The sequence below is a fragment of the Balaenoptera acutorostrata genome, chromosome 13, assembly GCF_949987535.1.
Source record: "Balaenoptera acutorostrata chromosome 13, mBalAcu1.1, whole genome shotgun sequence".
Lineage (NCBI taxonomy): Eukaryota > Metazoa > Chordata > Mammalia > Artiodactyla > Balaenopteridae > Balaenoptera > Balaenoptera acutorostrata.
In genome coordinates this window covers 92,085,906-92,103,045 of record NC_080076.1, presented here as the reverse complement: position 1 = coordinate 92,103,045, position 17,140 = coordinate 92,085,906, and the positions used below count along the sequence as shown (strand labels likewise).

Here is a 17,140-nt window from a genome sequence, read left to right as displayed (position 1 = left end):
GTGGCATTCACCGTCTCTCCTGTGCTATAAACTACTTTAAACACACGCTTCTCTCCAACTGCTTATCTTTGGCCAAATTATGTGTAGATAATAAAATACTGCAGAAGCCAAAATATATAGCCTATAAATAAAGTGCACTACTCTCATTCTTTAGAAATAAAGAGTTTGCTCATTACTTCTCCTGATATATTAGCTATGTAGGGTGAATATACGGAGAGTTAAAAAAAAAAACAAAACAAAGAATTCCATCTAAAATAAAAACAGTTCCTTACTTGATTTGCTTCACCAGAAACTAAATAAGAAAAAAAGAATCCAAGTGTAAGTCTTAGGAATATAGTGTTCTCACTTCTAGGTGCTCTTGGGCATGACGAGGATCTAATGCCAAGTTACAGGTGATCTGGTTTCTGGAATCACGAGGAGAGCCTGGAGCAGGGGCTGGACGCACCTTTCGCCAGACACGGGGTCTCTGCCGGCATCAGCCAGGTTCACCCATGCGGCACACCCTTGGGGAATGCCCATGGCATTGTCACAACGTGCAGAGTGGGCTGGTGCATCTGGGACCCACCCGGACGGAAGGACAGAGGTTAACCCCTGCGTCAACACGTTGCTCTGTGTCCCACCCCCCATCCCGGTCCCCCGCCCCCCACCCACCCACCGTGGGAGATGCCTGAAGATGGCTGTCACATTCATCATCATCAGGGCGTGAGTTACTTCACGAGGGTGCCAGAGGAAGATGGAAAAGGTCTGCAAGACGATGTAAAATCTCACTCGGAAACAAAGCAAACGTGTTGGGAGAGGCGGGGCGACGCGGTGGGGAGGCCTTTAATGCTGTCGCCGTCACAGTTCTCAAGGAAGATTTTCCAGTATCGAAAACAAGTTGGAATTTCGTACCCACACATTTCACAGGCACCCTTGGTGCCGTCATCACAGGGTGACCTTTCACAGCCTGTTCCCCAGCTTTTCGATGGCGTTTCGGTTCGCGTCTATGACCGAACCCCAGCGTTCCACGGGGTCTCGCCCACACGTGGAGTCCTAACGATCATCCCATTTCCTAGGGGGCTGAGTCCGGGTCCATAAATTAACATCAACTCAGAAGATACAGCTATTGCCACGCTTCCCTCCCTGGGTCGGTCAGGACCAGGGTCCCCCCCACCCCACCCCCCAAGCAGCCTGCCAAGTGGCTCTGGGCGTCAAGGTCTGCCCCTGTGGCGACATGAAATCACCTACTGGCTCCCCTCCGCTGTGATCCGCTCGCTAGAAACACGGAAAAGCATTTACAGGTGATGAGGAAGAAACTCTCTGGGGGACGTTATGCCTTGGGAAACGGCGGCTCTGGTGGGCCCCCGCGAACACAGAGGCGGCTCAGGTGCCAGGAAAGGGGGCGACCTGAAGGCTGACTTGGAGTCGGAAGAGCCAGCACTCACGAGGAAGGGGCGGAGGAGCTGCCGGAGCAGAAGACCCCACGGGCTCTGCGCCTACGCGAGGCCCAAGCGCACAGACGGGCTGGGCAGCCGGTGCCCCCAGCCCGACGCCCTGGGCGTCAGCAGGTGCCAGGCATCGGGGACCCTGCGCTGGGTGGAGTCAGCAGGTGGAAAACACCCTCGAGCACTTCCCCACGCGCCCCCAGGGGCCTCCGCCCAGCCTCCCCTGCGGGACCCCACGTCTCTTGGTCCCAAGTCCCCATCGCGGCGCCTGCCGAGGCTAAACTTCCCTCCGGGTGCCACGGCCCCTGGGTCCTGTGCGCGCACAGTGTGGAGGGTCTGTGCACTTGCGGTGATAAAGGGCAGGGACCGCTGTGTGCTCCGGGGGGCCGTTCCTCGCCGTGTATCAGGCTGCGGGCTGGGCGGTGGGCTCTGTCACAGGCGCGGGTCGCAGGAGAGGATGCTGTCACGGGGGGTGGGGGGGAGGGCCGTGACCCCCAGGTCCAGAGAGCGACGAGGAAAGGGTCCCAGTGGCGAAGGCAGAGCAATGCTTGCGTGCTGTCTGCGGCGGGTCGGGGGGTTCTGAGCGGCAGGCTGCCGGGTCCGCGGCCGCTCTGCTCACACGGCAGACAGGTCCACACGGTGCCCGGAGAGGCTGCTCTTGTCCCAAGGGGTGAGCTTGCTGGAGCCTGTACCAGGCCGGGTCCCGTTCATCTGCAGACCAGAGGATCGAGAAATGGAGACCCTGGGACGAGAAACCCCAGTCCCACAGGAGTGCTGAGAGCAAAGCCTTGCACCAGAAAGCTGCCCGGGGATCCTCCTGGGGGCGGCCCCACCGCCCCCCAGAAAAATGAGAACCCGGAGGGCGCAGTTCTCTCCACCTTCTCCGCACAGGTCCCCCTGCCTCGTGGCTCCCAGGTTCTGGGGTGCACTCACCCAGGCAGTCATTCATTCTTCAATCTATCGCTCACTCATTCGTTCATTCACTCATTCACACCTCTATTCTGCCCTCCGCGTATTCACTTATTCCTTCGACACTGATTTATCGAGCAGGCTGGGCACCGGGGCCTGATCTAGGCTATGGGGTCACGCCAGTGAACAGAGCCGACCAGACCCTTGCCCCCGGGGAGCTCGCGTTCCAATGGGGGAGGCAGACAGCGGCCATCAAGCAAGTGAATAAACCAAACAACTGCCAAGAGTAGCAGGCACAGGACGCTGGCACGGGGCGGGAGCACCTTTGTTCAGTGCTGTCCAGGAGGGACCTCCTGAGGACGGGACCCCTGAGCGAGGGCCTAACTGACAGGTGCGAGGCTGTGGTGCAGTGAGAACCCAGGATACCGCCTGCTCCAGGGGGCCCGGGGCCCTGCCCGGGGGTCTGCGGGGCGGAGGGATGAGGGACCGCTTCCCGCGGGAGAAAGGTGAACCAAGCCCAGTGCTGGAAGGTGAGCGGCTTGTTCAGACCCCCGACCATCCAGACCCAATTTCTCAGGCATCTGTAGGGGGAGGAGACCTGATGCAGAGGCCGGGCTGTGTCCAGTGACTTTTGTGCCTCTTACAGGACACCATCAGCATGACCTGTGTCTGCCTCCTGGTCAATTGATCCTTCCATCCCCCTAAGTCAACATAAGAAGTACTGGCCCTGGGAAGTGGGGCAGGACAGAGGGCCAGGTGATTTCGTGGGGAGGGGGGCCCTGTTGTGGGTGTGACATCAGCTCGTGCCGCCTGCAGGCCTATGTCAGGTGTGAAAGGACCAGCACCCGAGCCGAGCCTCCATCACCCCGACCTGGGCAGCCGTCTGCCCGACGCTGATGGTGCAGACGATGGAGCTCGGGGAACGAGTGAGCGGGGGGCCTGGGGCTCGGGCTTTAAGAGACGCAGCCTCAGGACCACGCGGTCCTCTGTAAGGCAGAGGCTGCGTGCAGCTCAGTGAAGCTGGAAAGCAAGTCCCCGCTGATGAGGACAGAGAACCAGAGGCCTGGGTCAGTGTGGGCTGGGGGTGGAAGGCAGTCAGAGCAGGATCGGCCAGCGCAGGAGGGGCGTACACGAGACACCACATGCACTCACAATGTCCGAGTTGAAGGGCTTCACGTTGGCCTGGCGGGTGGAGCTGCTCGTGAGGGACCAGACCTTGGTTTTATGCTTGAAAGCAGCTCTCACCTTCAAAGGCAGAATGGAAGGCTCATTAGAAGCAATTTCAGAAGCTGAAAAAGCAACAAGAGGTCTTTCTGAAAGGTCCCGAGGAATTTGTGCTGCAGGGTGAGGACAGGACTCGGGGGCATCAGATCCAAACAGAGTCAGTGGTTCCGGAGCCGCGCTACGAACGTGTCACTGATTTGTGTGACAGATACAGGCTGCGTCCCCCCGCCGTTCCCAGCCCTGCACGGGGAGAAAGCCGGACCTGGCCTGCCCTTTGCCGCCCTCACAGTGCTGGGTGGGGAGACGGGACACACTCGACGGTGAACAGCCTGGGGGCCGAGAGTGTGACGGGCACAGAAACCACACAAAGAAGTAAATGAAGAAACGCACGCGTGGGGCGGGCCGTGTGCGGTTCCGAGGCTGCCTCTCCCTCCTGCCCCCTCTGCCACTTGGATCAGTCTCAGGCCCTGCTTGGGCTGCTACCTGGTCTTTGCAAACACGTGACCTCTCCTCCACTGGCCGCCATCGTCCTGGGCCATTCATCCTGCCTGCCTCTCCCCCCATCTCCTCCCTCCCCGCCTGACCTATCCTCGTGCAAATGGATGGATGGACCCTCCTGGAAAAGCACAGAGGCGGGTGGCGCTTCTGCCCTGTTCTCAGTCACCGTTCCAGAGGCATTTCCCCAGGACCACAGCCTGGAAGGGACTCAGATGCCAAGGAACACAATGCCACTCCCACAATTTACAGGTGAAACTTCTCCCGCGGACTATGGGCCCCGAGGGACAGGATCTAGAGCAGCGTCCACCATCCCCACGGCCAAGTACACAGCAGGTGCAATGCCCCAGACTGCACCAAGAGGAATGAGCCCACTCCAGGTACCCCAATGCCCTGGGAGGCCGCATCATGAAAGTCCCCTCTCTAACCCCTGCAGTCAGGAGTCCTCCTTACACCCCAGGCCAGCTTCCCGAATGCCTTTGGGGAGGATCTGCTGGGAGCACATCTGCATCTTACTCTCCCTAATATGCCGGGCGCCAAGCAAGGTCCTGGATCTCCAGCTCAGCTATTCCACACTGTCGCCATCTCCCCTGGTCCTCCACACAGCCAGCCGTGCCCGTGTGACAGCAGTGAAGGAGGATGTGTGTGTGTTGCTTAGCAACCGGGATGAGGGAGAGAGAGCTGACGGAAAGCAGCCCCCCCGCACACAACCTGTCAGCAATACCCAGGCTTATCCAGGGTTACATTTCCGGACACCAGCCTGATGCAGCAACATGGTTCCTGCGCTCTGTGCCCTTTCAGAAATGAAAAACCGGCTTCATACTGTCACGAAGTGGAGCAGACATACCTCTGAATTCAGGAGACAGTGAAAAAGGAAGATGAAAAATCCCTGGGAAGGAAGGGGAGGAAAACACAGAATTAGAGCCACTTGCATTTTGTTACAAACACTTTCTGAGGGTGCTTTCCAATGCCACCCATGGGCTCTGAGAGTGGCATTGGCGTGGCTTGGTGTTGGGGAGCATGGGAGTGAGCTGTGATGCTGGACCCTACGGTCTGGAGTCCATAAGGGTGGAAGGGCATCCTGTAATCTAACCTAAACGCAGGCAGCCGCCATGACCAAGATACAAAGACAGGTGGACGCCCAGACAGGCTTAACCTGGGAGAGGAGCAAACACGCTGGGGTGGACAAATGCGAGGGCACGAGCGCATCACCTAAACCGAGCCCTGGCGTCCTCACCTGCAAACTGAGGAGGACGATGACAGTGAAAACAGACACAAGGTGAGGATCTCCCCAAACACCTAGAGACTGCCCCTCTGTGTCCGCACTAGACAAACACTTCGCGTGCGTCATCTCATTTAGTGCTGAAAAGCAGCCCCCCACAACGTGGGTCCCGTTATTGTTCCCACTTTACGGAAGAGGAAACTTTATGGGACACAGAGGATAAATGAGGAGCCCGGGACCTGGGGTGTGTAGGGCTACAGCCAGGACAACCTACCACCTTTCATTATAAACAGCCAGAAGGAAACTATGCATGGGGGCTTATTACAAATTAGAAGCCTGACACCGTCACTGGTTGTGCAGACCCAGATGCGGCAAGGACATCATGGTGGGGGCCGGGGTGGATTAAGCCTTGGGCTCGGTCGCGTAGGCTGTGTATGGCCATGCGCACCTTCCTCTGGGGGCTTGTGGCTCTGGGGAGTCAAGACTCTGGGCATCCCAAGTCTCTGGTTTCCAGGCTGTCACCCTTGCCGTCCTTCCATGCAGAGGGCAGATGAGAACTCAGAGCCCAAGGTACCCCCATCACCACCTCTCCACGCCCGGCTCCCTTTCAGGAGCTGCCCACTTGCTGACCGTCTTCCTTCCAGGCCCGGATGGGCCTCCACAGATACTGTCCAGGAGGACGAGGCGGCCCTGCTGTGAATGGGGTCCTGCGTGGCCCATCTGCTCAGAGACCCCGGTGCACGCCCCACCCATGCCCGTGTCCTCAGGCCTTGGGGACCCTCCACGCTCGGGGTCCACGAGGTGCGTGTGTGTGGAGGGGACAGAGCACGGGGTCTCCCTCCTGCCTCAGAGGCAAGCTGCTCCGCGCGTCCACCCGCAAAGCCGACAGTCCCATCGGGCCCTTACCTGTAAGGAGTTGAGCGCGGCAAACACGTACTGAAAGGCCACAGCCTGGCTGTTGACGGCAAGCGCGCCGAAGACCCACGAGGTTCCCAGGAGGGGCAGCAGCACGGCCACGGCTTTCGCTGTCAACCTGCACGAGAGACACGGAGGGCGGGCAGGCGGGGGGGGGGGGGGTCCAGACGCGAGGCTTCCAGGCGGGAGCAGACACAGGCCCCGCTGGGAGTGAGACCTGATTCCTCCCTGCAGGAGGCCCTGGGCCAGGCGCTGACTACCCCGGACGTGTAAGGCGGGGTCCCTGCAAGGCCAGCTCTGGGCCAAGCAGGCAGCTCTGTAGGACGGCAGCTGGCACTGGGCTTCCGGGAGCCAGCGCATCCTCTGGGCACTCAGGCTGACCGCGCCAATCCAACAGGCGGTGATGCTGAGGGAAATGCTGATGCCAGGTGCCCACAGAGTGGAGCGCAGCCGAGGAGCCCGGGGGCAGGAGACACACCCAGCGCCGCGGCACCTGCAGCGTCGGCCTCGAGGCTCTCCCTTGGAACGTGAGTTCCGTGAGAAGGATCTGGGCCCCCCGGTGTCTGCAGAGCCCAGAGCGGAGCTGGTGTGGCGGCAATGCCCCAGGGGCTGTCTGAGTCCCGGCTGCCTCTGATACGCCCTGCAAATCATCGAACGCTAACTGGGGCCCAGCCCGCCCTGACTCCTCAGACAGCTCAGCTCTCCACAGGGCGGTTTCTGCCCGTAAGCATGACAGAGAAGTCCAGAGACGCATGGGTGCCACGCTGCCCAGCGAAGCAACCGCCAAGGCCCTCGTCCCTTGGCGCTGCGACCCGCACGGTCTCCCTCACTAGATGGTGAGTCCTCTAAAGGCTGGGCTCTGCATCTCTGCAGCCCCAAAGCCAGCACAGCGCCAGGCCCAGCGGGCAAGATGAGGAAGAGGCCACGGAACGGCTGATGGTCGAGCAAATGCATGAACATGCAGAAGTGCCGCTCAGGGATCCAGCCCCTCCCAGGAGGAGGTGCGATGGCCCTAAGGAGCCTCCCGGTCAGAAGCCCGAGGTCCTAGCAGGGATAGCTCCTCGCAGCAAATAAATCCCTAGAAAACCAAGGATGTGTCCCCACACGTCATCTCTCAGGGAAGCTGCAGCTGCGTGTTTTCATAAAGTCAATACAGTTCAAATAAGACACCTGAATCTGGGGAACAAAATATCATGAGTGATTTAGGTTCGATCTTTAGATCCTGGAAAATCCATAATTGAAAGGAGCAGCTGCTGAAAAGTCGGTATCAATGTGTTACTTTTAAAGGGATGGTTCATTTTTACTTCAAAAATAAAGCAATAAATGATAAAATCTTGGAGGAAACTCCTCTAGCTGAGGCTCTCTGAGGACTTGTTAACACGGCCAGAGCAGCCAGGTCCCTTGTCAAAGGCAGAAGGAGCAGGGTCCCTGCAGGAGAGGAGGCCTGGGCAGGTGGGGGACGCGGTCCAGACGCATGAGACTCCCCGATGCCCGCCCCCCTGCTCCCCGGGGGCCGGCATCCACCTCCCTCCCGCCCCCAGGACCCGGATCTCACTTGGGAAAACTGAATGTTCTCTGCTGCTTTCTGGGGAGTCTGGAATCATGACCAATAAATAGAGGTGAGAAAGCAGGTGGAAGGCAGCCCTGTTAGGGCTCCTGAGGAAGCACCTCATTGCGTTAAGTCACTGGGCGTTGAGCCGCTGGGCAGGAAGGAAAGGACTAGATTGAAACCAGGAGAGGAGGAGCCAGAGTGCTCCGAGGAGGCTGTGTTGCGTCTTCCCGCCCGGCTCCTGGGGCTCCTGCTTCACCAGCCCAGGGCGGGGACACTCAGAAGGGAGTGAGGCAGTGACCCAGGGTCCCGCTCGGCCACGCGAAGAAGAGGAGGCGGGGCAGGGAGCATGCTGGGCGGGGAGGGTCGGGGGTCTGTCCAGAGGGACAGGCCGGACTCTCTCCAGGAGGTCGGTCCTGGGCGCCGTGTCACGTGCAGGACACACGACACGGGAGGGCACAGAGGCTGCGCCCCGGCCCTGGTTCCGCAGAGACGCGGAAACGCCCTCGCGATGCACAGCCCCGACCTCCCCCGTGTCAGCCTCCACTTGGGGACCAGGTCCCCACGGAGGGCAGATGGGTCGTGGGCTCAGCTGCCTTTCGGGGCCGCGGTGCGTGAAGAGGGGGCGGGGCAGAGATGGGGGCACGGGCATGGGGTGAGATCCGGGCTGCTCTGGGTGCAGCGAGCCCAGTGGTCCTGCGGGTGTCGGGTCAGACGGGGCCCTGCGCACCGAGGGGAGGGCCTGGGGGCTGAGGTTGGGGTGAGGGAGGGTCAGGCTCCTCCCCAGCCAGGCCCCCGGGGCCGGGGGACTGACGGCCTCACAGGGCAGCGCTGCCTGTTCTCGCTGATGCAAGAGGAAGGGGAGTGACCCTGACCCAGGAGCATCTCGAAGGTTTCCAGGGGCGGAAAAAGCCCGAGGCGGCCGGGGCCACTGGTCAGGTTAATTTACAGTGTCTGGAATTCATTACAGAATAATTGTCTTATCGATTTGCTGCTGATATGTCTACTGTTTTCCCTTTCAGATCGGAAGAGATATAGTGTAGATAAAGTAACTTACAGAATGTCAGCTGCCTAGTAACTGCACCCTGTTTCTATAGCAGCCCCTAAATTCCCTTTGAGGGGCCACTGCCCCAACTTCCTGGCCCGGTGGTTCAGGGGTGCTGAGTGCACCCCAGAGCCAGGATGGACCGTGTGACTCAGGCCAGGGTTAACTGGTGATTTCCATCCACCGGGACTGATTTGTGGATGGGCATGTGGTCTGGTCTGAGTCTCGGTCTCCAGGCTCAGGACTTCTGATCATTGGGGAAAGAGACACACTTTCCCATGGACTTGAACCTCCTGTGCAGCCATTTTGTCACCAGGAGGCAGAGTCCGTCTCAGCGTGAAGCCGACAGAGGGCGTGGAGCTGAGAAGTGCAGGAGGAGCTGGGTCCTGGTGATATTACCTGATCCGCTGGACCAAGCCATTCTAGACTCATTCTTGGACTTATGGTTGCCTGTGTCGATAGGTACGCCTTGTGCTTTAGCCAGTTTGTGTTGGGTTTTCTGTCACTTGCAATTGGCAGAGCCCTGACAATGGGGTGAAGAAACCCCAGAAGGCAGCGAGTGTGTGGGTGGAACCCCCGCCCCATTCAGAGACACCTGTTCCTTCTGAGGATGAACCAGCCCCAGAGCAGATCAGGAAGTTCCACCCTCCTCAGGACAACCTGTAAGACGGCCGCCATCACCCTCACTGCACAGACGAGGAAATCAGGGCGTTGAGGGGTTGAATAGCTCACAAGGTCCCAGCAGATGGTAGGGCTGAGGCAGGACCGACCCAGGCAGGGCGGTCGGGCTCCAGAACCCTCCTCTGGACCCCACCGCCAGCTCCTCTCACCCTAGGGGTGAAGCAGTCTCCGGGAGAGCATCTAAGAGACCCCCTTCTTTCACACACGGGGGCAGCGAGCTGGTGCTGGTCACAGAGACCGATGAGGACGCACGCTCCGTGCTCCCCGTGACGTCATGAGGACACCAAGCAAGCCCAAGAGCGTGACCCACCTCCTGCTACCCCCGAGCAGCCTCTGTGGGCAGGGGCATGGCTGACAGCCCAGGGTCCCGCTTACTTGAAGGCGCCGGGGTCTCCGTGTATCTTGTAGTTGTCGGCGCTGATCTGTGAAATGACCCTGGTCACCGCAACGAGGATGCCCGTGTTGACCTGCATGAGGAGCACGGGAGACAAGGTGAGGGCTGCAGCCGCACCTGCAGGACCTCCGAGCCCACCTGGCCCACTCCCCAGCCAGCCTTCCCAGGCAAACAGGGGGCGTCTCTGGGAGAAATTGAAGCCGTGTCCTTGAACTTTTACCTGCACAGGTCACCTGCAAGACTGCCTTCTGGGAGCCCACATCTGTGCTCCTGAGAAAAGACGGCCAAACACCCCAGGTCGAGTCCCCAGGAGCACGCCGAAGAAAGTGCCCCTCTGCTCACCACCAGGGCAAGGAGGCTGTGGACCTCAGAGTCAGACAGAGCTGGTTCCAGCCTCCTTTCACCACGTGCTCCCCGGGTGTGGCCCTGGGTAACGTACTGAAGTCCTCCGAACCTCAGTTTCTCCAGTTAATGAGAAGGAGCAGGAACGCCCGCAGTGCAGTCTGAGCACTGGAGCACAGCCTGGCTCTCTCCTCCTGCCCCCAGCCCAGGCCCACGGCTGTGCGTCCACAGAGGCCACGGCATGGGTCCCCGGAGGCTACCGCGGAGGATTCTGCATCTTCTGCCCAATGCTTCCTCCTTGCTAGGAAAGCTCCCCTTGGGGGCTGGGGGCTGGGGGCTAGAAGACTCCCCTTTGGGGGCCGGGGGCTGGGCGGGGGCTGTGAGGGTCTCTGGCAGAGGCTCTAGCACAAAGTGTCCCCTCTCGTGGGCAGCTCTCCAGGGTCCTGAACAGGAGCGTGACCAGGCAGGTGACAGCAGGGGAAGTGAGGCCCGGCCATCTCCTTCCGCTACAGGGTCCACAGCTGGATTCGGGGCTGTGCTGGATTCAGGGAATTTTAGTTTCTGAAACTTCTGAGGTCATTTACAGAGTCGGTGAGGAGTCCCGCTCCCGGCCACGTGTGAACCTTCAGGCCTGACCACAGGCAAGGACAAAGGCTTTCCTGGCAGGCCACACAGGGAAAGTGGCCCTCCCCACACAAGACCTGGGGCCCAGCAGAGCATCCCGGGCTCCGCAGGGGACTCAGGCCCCTCCTGCCCCGGCCGGCCACGCCGCACACACACCTGCGTGCCTGGCCTGAAGGCCCTCATTAGAGGCCTCCTGCTGGGGGCCCAGCCTGAGGCCTTTCCAAAGCATCTCTGCTGATACCCCTTACCTCAGGGGCCTTGCAGACACTTCTCCGCGCGCTCTGCCTCAGTACCCAGCGCTTTCCCCACTCCCGGCCCTGCTCCCGCTTCCCCCTCCCAGCTCGCAGGTCCAGGACTCCGCAGCCGCTGCAGAACCCGCTCAGCCTGCCCCGCTGCTCCGTGGCACGGAGCCCTGGGAAGCTGGCACCTCTGCCCGCTTAGCCCCTTGCTTATACCATCACTCTAAGCGGATAAAGCTTTAATCATTAGTCTTTAGAGCAAACAAAGAACAGGTGCCATCAGTGGGGCCCTCGCCTTAATTGACCACCTCCACACCCGGCAGCTTGGCTCCCGACGGGCCGCCTCATTCCCCCTCGTTTTCTCGCCTGTAAAGTGGGGATGACGACGGAAGTCTCCCGAGGTCCGGGCACACGGGAGCCGCTGGCAGATGGGAACCGTCAGCAACACCGCGCCCTCCACGCCTCCCCGCCCCGCGCTGGCTGATCAGCTTAGCACCGCAGGAAGGCCACGCTCAGCAGACAAGAAAGAGGCGGGCCAGCACGGATGCCGGGCTATTGGTGTGAAAACGCGGGGACTTTTCCATTCAACCGGGTCGGTGACCAAAGCCAGGGGACGAACTGGTCGCCGCTTTAAGAATGGGGATGTCTATTCCAGACGCTGAGGTTCAGCGAGGTCTGCGAACAGCTTGTTCTGAGGTCAGACAGGCGCCGCACCCGCGCGTGCCCGGAAGGAAGCTCGTCCTCACCTCCAGTGACAATAGCTGCGTCACAGAGCTGGGACGTGGGGCCCGAGCGGCCCATCAAAAGCCACAGACCCTGCTGCTCTCACCAAGATTCAGCGATTGTTCGTGATTAAATGCTTTTCAGCCTTTGGTTGATTTCTGGAGTTCTGAAATGTTTGGGGTTTTCCCAGGTATAATTCTTCCAGTAGCTTCTTTGTATTCTAGGGGGAGAACATTTACTGAGGTCCTCCTTGTGCCATCCGGTGAGTCCTGCCTCTTTCACTTTGGGAATTTATATCCTGGGTTCCTCACCCACCGGCCAAAGCTGAAGGCTTGTCTGTAACCAGAAAAGACTGGAAACACTTGAATTGTTTCCACCAGGGAGCAGGTTTGGGGGCAGCTGTGGGCAGCCTACTCTGCAGACGCATCATGGACCGAGGCAGCTCTCCCTGTGCTGATAAAGCCAGAGGTCCAGCACACACTATGTGTGTGGAAAAGGCACAGAATGAGGTGAATATATATTTATATTTGCCTATATCTTCATAGCACCCCTAGGATACACAAGAAGTTAGCATCAGGGGTTGTCTGTTTCGGGGGGTGCGGGTGGAAACCAGGGAGTTACGAGAGAGACGTGGGCAGAGACTGCTCAGATATATACATTATTAAGCTTTGCTTTCAAATTTTTAACCATGTGTGTTAATGTTCAAAAATCAAATTACTTAATTAAATTATAAAAGGGAAATGACATCAATCCCTTTTCCTGCGAACATCTCAGTTATGACCTTGGGCTCAGGAGGAAAAGAGGCTCCACTGTGAAGTGTCCCAGAAATTCAGGGAAGGGGATGGAGAAGCCACAGAGCCGGAGAAGCCACAGAGCCTGCGACCCGGGAGACGGACGCCAGGCAGCCTCTGGGGAGGAGCCTGAACACCCCACGTGACCCCAGAGGTCTCATCCCATCCATCTCTCCCTTCGCCGGCTGGAGGCTGACCCGGGATTCTGCCCTAGACCTCTCGGGTGTGTCGCCAGGCGATTCAGACTGCTGTGCACAGGCTCTGTGACGTGGCCACTGAATGGATGATCAGATGATGGCAAATTGTTCCACAGACACAGAAATGCTCCAAGTGATTAATTCGATTTCAGGTCTTTTGTTGTGTCTTGGCCTCTGTATTGAAGACCCGGAAGGAAGCGTTTCAATAATGTTTAAGCTGCCCACGTGATTGGCTGTTACAATTCATCATCATGCCCATGTCTCCAAAGCTGTTGCTGGGGTTTATTTATTTCCCCTCGCCCTCTTTCAGCGGGGGGCCTGTCTGATTTCATTTGCCATGCACGCTTCCCCCCAGCGTTGGTAAGACAATCACGTTGGCCACGGCAGCATGAGAGAAGGTGCAGGCTAACCTCCGAGCCTACATCAATGCGCAACTAAGTGGGAGACAGCAGCTGAGAGTGAAACAAATCTGGCGTTTCATGAAAATACAAAACAGAAGCGGGCCTGGCCCCCTCACTCCATTTCACTCGCCCTGGCTTGTGCCTGGCTGCAAACTGGGAAAGGCCCTGGGGTGAGGCGTTTGTAACGTGAATATGGGGTATTTCATCAACTAAGTATCTACGCATTAGAACAGCCAACAAGCTACTTATGACAGATGTCAAACCAATAATTCACAGGCTGCATTTCAGCAAAAAAAAAAAAAAAAAAGGAGGGGAGGGGTGGAGGGAAGACATATACTCAAGACCATGGGGATCTTTGCTGGGGGGAGGGAACGGCTGGGCAGGGCTCTGGGGTTGGGACCACGCTCTGTTTCTTTACCGGGCTCAGGGCCACTCAGGTATTTGTGAAAAATCATTGGGATGTGTACCACGATTTCACAGTGAAAGGTTATACGTGCAGACACACATAAAGACATAGTAAACGCTTCATGTGTATCTATACCTGTTTCTATGTCCATATAGGTATTTATGGTTCTGCATCCTTATGTCTGTAACTATCATTGTAATTGTACACATGTCCATATCTGTTCTCAGGAATTGGTAACTGGATCTGTATCTATGTATCTTTATTTATGTACCTGTATTTGCAGAGTCACACAACTAGCTTGGCTTCTCCGCAGGTGAGAGGAGGACTTTAAAACTCTAGACTCTTTCTCTTCCCTGACTGGGAGGCCTTTTTCCCAGGTGGCACCAGCACGGAACAAGCCCCCTGGGGGGACTCAGGCTAAGGTGGCCCCTGTGGCCCACGGTGTCCCTGCTTCTGTAAGACCTGCCTGCCCCGTGGGCACTTTTGCACTCAGCGTCACTGGAGTCGCCCAGGGAATGACATCCATGTCCCTTCATAATCGGGGAGAACAGTTTCTGAAGGGACAGCTGGTGGGTGCATATTTGGCAGTGGGGTGACAGGTGAGCTGTGAACCGGAAGGGGCTCGGTTCTGCCCTTCCCCCCCAGCACTGGGCCCACCAGGCGCCACGGTGACAATCCCGTCCCACAGGTGCCTGTCCCTCCGGGACCAACCTCACCGGGACACAGCGAAACTGCACACCCCAACACGAACATGCACCTTTCCAAAGTGTTTTAGTTTAAAATGATGCACGTGACATGTGGTGTTTTTAAATGGATGGGATGTGCAAGCAAGTACCCCCCGGACACAAACCCCTCTCTGGGGAACACCACCCCGGGTGCATCCATCCAGACATTTCCTTCCCACGGACGTGCTCACGTGAACACGCGCCCGAACAGAGCTTTGCACACGTTACCCAATGGGGCCAGGCCCTACTTGTGATGCTGAAACCTGCTGTCTTCGGAGCGCCTCTGGGAACAACGGGGCACGACTCAGCCTGGCACAACCCAGGGTCCTCAGAGGAAATGAGACACACGGGACACTCCCGCCCCCGGCCAGCCTGAGCCCTGACAGTCGGAGAGGCTGGGTCTCAGGACCCCTCCGCCACATCCCCTGGCCTGGGGTCTGCATGCTTTTTCTCTCAAGGTCCAGGGAGCAAACATTTTTGGCTTTTCAGGCCTCCCAGTCTCTACTGTAACAGCTAAACTCAACGGCTGCAGCGTGACTGACACCGCAGTTTGTAAATAATGCCCGGCACCTGCGCGGGATCTACCACGTGGGCCGCGGCCAGCTGACCCTGCACTTGACCGTTTTCAGGGGACACCCCCTCCCCCCAGCCCAGGGCTCTCGGACTTCCCACAGCCCACCTAGGACTGCAAGCCAGCTCCACACCAGAATCGCCGGGAGCTCTGAAAGGTCCAGTAAACCCAGAACCTCCCAGGTGGGGCTCAGGCAGGAACCGGTCCCAAGCTCCCCAGGGATTCCATCACTAACAAGTGTGAGAACTGCAGTCCTCCGAGGGGCTGATGTCAAGGAGAGGGGCTGGGGCGGGGCAGAGGTAACGCCCCCTCTGCAGAGGCCCCCAGGGCTGTTGTCCCAGGTGATGGATGTTAACCCCTTGGGAGCAGGTGGGGCGGGGCGGAGGTAACGCCCCCTCTGGAAGGACAGCAGGGCTCCAGCGAGCCTGCAGGACGTGGGATGCGGGGACCCTGCTGCTGGACCCCTCGCTGTGCTGGGTGGTAGGGAAGGGTCCAGGCGGGGCCGCCTCGGATCCCCCGCTGTCACTGACCAAAGTCAGAGGAAACAGCCAGATCACCCGGGGAGTCTGGGAGGGGGCGATGCTGCCGGGCCCTGCAGACCTGGGGGGTTAAGTCAGCGCAGAGAGAGAACAGGGCGGAGGGCTTACACACTCACTTACTCCCCTTCCACCCCTCCCACTGTCCGTGCTCTGACCAGGAGGGTTTAACTGTCGGGGGGACTGGAGTCTGGTCTGAGCCTATGTCTCCAGTTGGGGGACAAGGCGAGTGGTCCTCCCTGACCCCAGGAGCAGGAAGGGAGGGCACCCGCGGGGTCGCTCACGGGAGCCTCTGTCATCCTGTGAAAGGCCGGGTGGTAAAGTGACTGCAGATGGTCCTCACGCAGCCCTGGGACAGGGGACAGCCTGGAGTGAAAGCTCAGGGACGTGTCACCACGACAACGCACCACCTCCCGCAGCTGAAAGCACTTGATGGAGGGACCCGGGCCTGTACTCAGAGCTCGGAGTTAACGCCAAGGACGGACGCCCTGAGACCACAGTCCCGTCTCTCTCCCGACCCGGCAGCCCTTCCTGGAAGGAGATCTCCTTCACAGAACAGGTGTGCCGTCGCCCTGGCCTGGCAAAGACTGCCGTCCCCCTTCCCTCGCAGAGGTGACACCGCAGTGTGATTCTAACCATCTGTGATGGACAAAGAAGGAAAACGTCCCAAGCACCACAAGGGAGCCAGCAACCGGAGAGACGGCTAGGGCTCACGGGAGACAGAAGGGCTGAGGGCAGAGGGACCGCGTCAGGGACCCTGCGGCCAGGGCTGGGCCGGCGCTGCCGACAGGAGTGTGGCCTGAGGGGGACGGAGCAGACGTGCACCCACTGCCCTGCACGAGAGATCGGGGGGTGCACTCCCGGCCCCCGGCTCCTCCCTCCCTCTGAGCCTGGTCCATTTCCATCCAGACCGGACCCCCGGGGACAGCGAGAGCAGGAGGGGAGTGGCATGGGAGGGGCACCCAGCTGACGGCCGCAAGGCCCCCGTCTCCCCGTCGCCCACCCCCCCCCCACCAGGGCCCTGCGCGGACCCTACAGAGAGCCCGGTGGGCCCACGAGCCCTGCAGAGGGGGGAGCACAGCCCCGCCTCTCCTCTGGCACCGAGGCCCGGGGGCCGGGCCACGGGGGACCCAGGGGGCTCGCAGAGCCAGCATGTCAGGAAGGGAACGCCCCCGTCTCCTGCTTGTCCCCGCGGACGCCCCTGGGCACACGTCACGTGGCAGGAGACCGGCGTGGAGGGGAGCAGAGTCAACGCAGCGCGAACGGGGGGAGCGTGTGTGGGGCTGACACCACCGCCCTCCCTCATGTCCCGAACAGACGGTGACACCACGATGATGCCCCCCACGCTGCCCCTCCGGAAACCCTTTACCAAGAAGACGCTGCTGCACCTCTGTGTGGCCTGAGGATGTCTGAGTGGAATTTTAATTAAGGAGGAAGAAGCCACATCTTTAGGCGTCTTCCCTTGGATACGTTTCTAATTAACCACCAGGGCCCACGGCCTCAGTCAGTGCCACCGAATTTGGAGCAAAGTCAAAAGAAGCTTTCGAATCAGCCGTTGGGGAAGGGAGCAGGGGGGTGAGTGAAAGGATGGCTGGCTTCACAATATTTAGGAAAGATCCACATGCAGGGGAGGCAGGAGCGCTGGGCTTCAGTGCCATCCACAGACCCTCTCCAAATAAGTCCATCCTCCGGCAGCCATCCTTGGTGACACAGAACGTTGGATCCGT

The 17,140-nt window shown here is 59.2% G+C and overlaps 1 protein-coding gene across 4 annotated transcripts in view; it reads right to left on the bottom strand.

The window, feature by feature from the left end:
- Positions 1 to 2,022: 2,022 nt before the first annotated feature.
- The window catches only part of ADGRD1 (adhesion G protein-coupled receptor D1), a 144,240-nt gene continuing 129,122 nt past the window's right edge, over positions 2,023 to 17,140 (bottom strand). For all 4 annotated transcript variants that reach the window (XM_007189650.2, XM_007189653.2, XM_007189651.2 and 1 more), the window contains 5 exons: positions 9,840 to 9,931; positions 6,181 to 6,307; positions 4,900 to 4,941; positions 3,486 to 3,578; positions 2,023 to 2,135 (listed from right to left, as the gene is read on the bottom strand). In XM_007189650.2, the coding sequence (XP_007189712.2) occupies positions 2,040 to 2,135; positions 3,486 to 3,578; positions 4,900 to 4,941; positions 6,181 to 6,307; positions 9,840 to 9,931 (450 nt within the window). In that variant the 3' untranslated portion in view covers positions 2,023 to 2,039. The remainder of the gene's footprint in view (positions 2,136 to 3,485; positions 3,579 to 4,899; positions 4,942 to 6,180; positions 6,308 to 9,839; positions 9,932 to 17,140) is intronic.